This window comes from Dreissena polymorpha, chromosome 2, assembly GCF_020536995.1.
Source record: "Dreissena polymorpha isolate Duluth1 chromosome 2, UMN_Dpol_1.0, whole genome shotgun sequence".
NCBI lineage: Eukaryota > Metazoa > Mollusca > Bivalvia > Myida > Dreissenidae > Dreissena > Dreissena polymorpha.
The window spans coordinates 59,949,850-59,955,630 of NC_068356.1; the positions used below are offsets into that span (position 1 = coordinate 59,949,850).

General features: G+C 32.7%; 1 protein-coding gene across 1 annotated transcript; it reads right to left on the reverse strand.

The window, feature by feature from the left end:
- Positions 1 to 278: 278 nt before the first annotated feature.
- Positions 279 to 5,338, reverse strand: LOC127867206 (uncharacterized). Its single transcript, XM_052408250.1, has 9 exons — positions 5,196 to 5,338; positions 4,702 to 5,025; positions 4,086 to 4,340; positions 3,537 to 3,788; positions 2,881 to 3,165; positions 2,060 to 2,200; positions 1,629 to 1,808; positions 1,467 to 1,494; positions 279 to 1,209 (listed from the first exon to the last, which is right to left on the reverse strand). Exons 1-9 carry the CDS (start codon positions 5,257 to 5,259, stop codon positions 1,044 to 1,046), a joined length of 1,695 nt encoding a protein of 564 aa, XP_052264210.1. The 5' UTR covers positions 5,260 to 5,338; the 3' UTR covers positions 279 to 1,043.
- Positions 5,339 to 5,781: the final 443 nt, after the last annotated feature.

Below are 5,781 nucleotides of genomic sequence, written 5' to 3' on the forward strand. Positions count from 1 at the left end.
TTCCCGATACGGTTTATTGCATTTCTTTTTTCACAGACGTTAAAAAAGTATAATAATATGCAAAAATTGTTTTATATAAGCCGATGGTAACGACGCCTTATTATACACATGAATTGTCTTCAACTAAGGGTAATGTTTTAAATGCAACAATTCTATATGTAGTTTGTCGCCAAGTTGTATTCTTTGATATACGGAAGCTTGGAACGATTAATTATAAAACTAAAGTATATAGAGACGAGATGTAATCACTTAGTAACTTACAACATCTGCCAATCGATATACATGTATTAAGCCATATCGTCTCGAGTATTTTGATCAAATCTACAAATCGATGGCAGGTATATCGATTCTCACTTAATACATATATATAGATAAAATCTTCAAAAATTGAAGGAAGTCGTATCTTTATGAGTATTCAGACCATTCTTCAAAATAATGTCAGTTTAAGCTTCTTCACGAGTATCATTACCTTGATCAGATCTTCAAATTGATTAAAATTTACCGCGGGAACATGAATCCTGACGGGGTTTCGTTATCATATATTCACAAATATTCCAATCATACCTAAACATTGATATATACACCCGATTATATCCAATCAGATCGTCTCATTGATATAGGTTTGTATCTATGTCCAAAAAGCTCTATCCGATCTTCAAACTAACACAGTTATATCGCCCGTGTTCTGTGTATTCATAAATGTTCTTGAAATTCTGCGTTGATTTGTCCACACTCTCTAGTGCCGACGAATTAATGAAAACCCAATACAAGTGATGCATGTCGATGTTTGTTTTAACTAGATTAGCTTATACATAACTACCAAACGTTGAGCGATTCAGTTATACTCTAAATAATAAGTCACTTACTTAGCTTAGATAAACACATTTATGTACGATGTCATAACGTTCAGAATATGTCGATATTGAAAATTAGACAAAACTTTCTGAGTACATCTATCTGATCTGAATTTTGACATAATGTATCACGACTTCTCGAGTATTTAAAATTAAACATTGGATTTCATGTCTTTCGAAGTATTTGTGTCACAGGTTCAAATTGATGTAATGTGTTGTATCTTCAGTGTGTTGACCATGCGAGTAAATAGTATTCATCACGTCTTCACGAGTGTTTTGATCTAAAAAGTTGATGTTATATGCCATTCCTTCACGAGTGTTTTGATCAAGATTTTCATAGCGACCTGCGTCCTCACTGTAAATATTACGTGCATAATACATTTCCGTTTCATCACTGTAAATATTACGTGCATAATACATTTCTGTTTTAAATTAGTAATACAGAAGATCAATTGCAAGCAGCATTGAACAAAGTTAATTATGTATCAACAGAATATGGGATAGTGGTCGCAAAATGTTTATCAATTTTTATTTTGTGTTGATTTTATGTTGATTTTTTGTTGATTTTTTGTTGATATTGGTATAAAAAGGATTAACATTTAATCATCTTACATTGGTTCATCTGTAACCGCATCAAACTCTGAAAATATATCAATACAACAGTTATCAAATTATGCTAGATGTAAAATCAAGTAAGTGTCCTATGAACAGACAAACACAATCGTAAATTAAATATCATGTAATCCCGGTATCCCACAGAAACGTTTATATTACCAGTATCATCAGCAAATCCACTAAACGATATATCTGCAATAGGGGAAGGTGGAATGCTTTCGTAAACATGAACGCTGTTGGCTCTTCTGGCTGGTGTTTCTTCCGCTGTCGTCTGAATATTGTGATCAATTAGCTCAGGATCTAATACGTTATGAATTTCCATCGGAACGCTCACTATTTCTGGAAAAAAAAAACAATTTACATTTCTTTTTTTCAACGTGTCTTGTTTTATTCTCAGTCTTATTTTTTAATGTGTTTACTACTCATATTTGATTGATAGGCTAGCAAGCAATACATAAATAAAGTATTTAAAAAAAGTACAGTTAGCTCTTTGACAACTAACATCAATTCATTTGACATGACCCCTTACATACACATCTGTACAATACTCAAAGTGAAGCCTCTTTTGTTTAAATCATTTAAAAACTAACCATTAGGATGTAAAGGTCTCCAGCGTCTCACAATTCTACAGAGGCATTGTACACCAAGAGTAAAGAGTGCTAGGGTGGCAACCCCGCTGACAACGTAGACGACCAGATTGGGCTCAAACGGAAAGTCTTCTGGGTGCGATTCTTAAGATAAAAAATTATAATATATTTATACAAAAAAAGATATTAATACCAATTTAAATACTACTACGTCTACTTGTGGTACTGTAACTACTACTCTTCGACTGTTACCTTTACTACTACTACTACTACTACTACTACTACTACACAACTACAACTACCACTACTACTACTACTACTGCTACTACGACTACTACTACTACTACTACTACTACTACTACTACTACTACTACTACTACTACTACTACTACTACTACTACTACTACTACTACTACTACTACTACTACTACATCTACTACTACTTCTACTACTACTACTACTACTACTACTACTACTTCTACTACTTCTATTACTTCTTCTACCACCACCACCACCACCACTGCCACCACCACCATCACCACCACCACCACCACCACTACCACCACCACCATCACCATCACCACAACCACCACCACCATCACCACAACCACCATCACCACCACCACCATCACCACCACCACCACCATTACTACTACTACTTCTACTGATACTACTACTACCACTACTTCTACTACTACTACGACGACGACAACGGCAACGAACATTAATAATAAGGATAATAATAATAATAATAATGGTCACATTAGTAGAAATAATAATAGTAGTATAAATAAAGTATTCGTGTAAATATAAGTTATATTTACCTATGTTCTGAGGGTTAACACCTATAGATTTATTATCACTGCCAAGTTCATTTGAAGCAATACATGTATATACACCCGATTCTTTCCTTCCTGTAAAAGGTATTGTATGTTGAAAAGATCCACTTGAGGAAAAAACAACTGTCTTCTCTTTTAGTAACGTCATGACTGGCGGTGGGTTGCCGTCGCCAAAGCAATGTAACATAATATAACGTTCCTTGTCGGACGTAGCGTTCCACGAGTTCTCTTGTACGTCTTTTAGGAAATATTCACGTATAAATGCAGGGTCTGATAAATAAGAATGAATGTTTTCTGTTAAAATTCAAAAATTGAAACAAAATAAACTGAAAAAAATATATTTATACTTTTTTCAAATATATACACACCTTTTGAGCACAAATTCTAATACATTACAAACTTCACATGTAATTAAAAATGATATTTAGTTTCGAAAACGTCATTTTATGTCTATGTTTGAAAGTAAAACGCATCACTAACTAGTATGTGACCTTGTTTGGAAATTGTTTGTATTAAAAAAACTTTAAAAATATAAAAAAAAACTCTTTGTTTTTAATTTAAATCGGTATTTCATTATCTTCTGTAAGGTAAGACATCATTTTCTATTTGCACATGCACGTGTCTCTATTACGAAAACTTACATAGAACCTCTACTTTGAATAGCCCTGTCGCATTGCCGACATATTGCCTAGCGCCTAAGTCTACTCTGTTGACGGCCTCACATAGGGATAAATATACTTTTGGTTTGGAAACTGTTGTAATTGGTTGACAAGTTGAAGCTGGAACTATTATGGCCGTGACGTTTGGATTACCGTGCTTTAGTTTACATGTTTCACTAGAGGTCGTGTATTCATCTAGTTGTAACATTGTACGATTGCATACTAAAGGTGGATCTACAATATACGAAAATGCATTTGACAATTATATAATTGATATTAGTTAAAATTCACATAGCAAAGATTTTTTAAATTTTAAAGAAGTTAATTTACACAGTAGTAAGAATAATATTTAAAGTTGTAACTGAAATTTATGATACGTACAAACGTTACAAGTTATGAGTTAACAACAATCATTGTTCTGTCATTTTTTTCATACTAGCATAGCGTCTGAATCATTTAATACAGAATAGAAACGTGAATAAATAATAACCGTACCGGGAAGTTTTCATTAAATATATTAAAAATACTAACACAGTATCTTAATGGCCCATTCATTTCCTCGTGGTTCTTCAACTTTACATGTAACTAACGAACCATCTGCTTCTTTGTAAAATGATTGCGTAAGCAAACTTATATTCTTTGCATTGTATTCCCTCAGTTCGATGAAACGCGCATTGTTACTTTGTAATGAGACACCATCTACAGACCAATGTACTATGTCATCGGTTGCAGAAACAGAAGAGCAATTCCTGTGAGGATTTGGTGTTGTCAAAGACCTGGTGCTAACTGATATTCATAATGAAAGTTAAACAATATGTCATCACATGCGTTTAATATATGTTTGTATTATTAATTAAGTTAAACAATATAGAATGTGTATGGCATCGCTAATAGATGACGTGTCATGTTTGTAGTCCATGTTCAATGACGATTAGACTTTGAAAACGTTAATTAGGTAAAGTGATACATGAGCTTGATACACGTAAACAATATAATGTTAACTACCGTCCGAACCTGAGTTATTATTTAAAATGTAGCATTATGGGGAAATATTTTATTTTAAATCAAACTATGTTAATCGTAAAAGTCCGGAATAAGTAAACTAACAATAATAGCCACTACAGAACAGAGAGGTTTTCATACACACCTTGGTAACAGACGTTCACATAATCACTGTATGTCATTTCACCATGTTGTATAGATCCGCACTTCCACATTGTGCATTTATTATCGTAGAATTCAACAGAAATATTGCAGGCAGCTGTTGATACATCTTTACATTCGCATTTTAAGTTTGATTGCAGATTATCTGGTTTTATGTTGCATCTTCTACCTGTATACCATATTTCTGCACGAGGTGTTTCATTTTGAAAAAAATGTATTGTTCCCATACTTAGATTTGAACAAAGTAACTCCGAGTTTGTCCGCGCAAGTAATTCCTCTTGTTTCAAACGTATGATTGGCCTCTGACCTAAAACAAAATTCAGGTATCAATTTAGTATATTTTTTGTTTTATATTATAGTATTCATTTTTTATGCACGAATAAAAAACGTATAATACATTGTATCGATGTTTCAATTTTCAAAACTTATCATTGGTTACTTTAAGTGATGTATTTTTTTATTCAAAAGGTTACTTACCCAAAATGTAATCAAAATTAAAACTAATGAACAAACTACATATTAGCCAATTAACCATATACATTTTGTGACTATGAAAACTACAAAAAATATATAATTCGAATTTTCTGATATAGATTTTCGTATATTCTTATAAACATGTGTTTCCTTTGCAACAGGAAATTCCTATTAAGACATTGATACTGATGTCGTTTAACACACAATCACGAAGGAAACAATATGCATATTAATGTCCTACAGCATACAATGAGTTACGATATGTGAAAGAAAGATACAGAATAATTTCACTTGAGAGCATGTTTTTAAGTCACGCTTTTAAAACCAAATACAGATCTTTAGAAAAGAATAGACAACAATAGAAGAATTCTATATTGAGCATACACTCAAAACAACAAGAGTGTCAACGCGATCCGTTTTGTGACTTATAGGTTCCTGATAATTTATCCCATCGTATACATCAGAAGAAAATTAGACTTTCGATTTTAAAAGACAGTTACCGCTGTTTTTTTGTTGTTGTTTTCATAGGAAAGTAAAGTACCTCATTTAAACCGAATAATAGTGCCAAACTGTCACAAGATACGTCCGT

Excerpts from the sequence above, each read along its gene's own strand:
- LOC127867206 (XM_052408250.1), bottom strand. The coding sequence starts at position 5,259 with ATGTATATGGTTAATTGGCTAATATGTAGTTTGTTCATTAGTTTTAAT. Across the intron at positions 5,026-5,195 it reads TAATTTTGATTACATTTTGG|GTCAGAGGCCAATCATACGT; the intron begins GTAAGTAACCTT and ends ATTTTGTTTTAG. Across the intron at positions 1,210-1,466 it reads GCGGTTACAGATGAACCAAT|TGAGGACGCAGGTCGCTATG; the intron begins GTAAGATGATTA and ends TAATATTTACAG.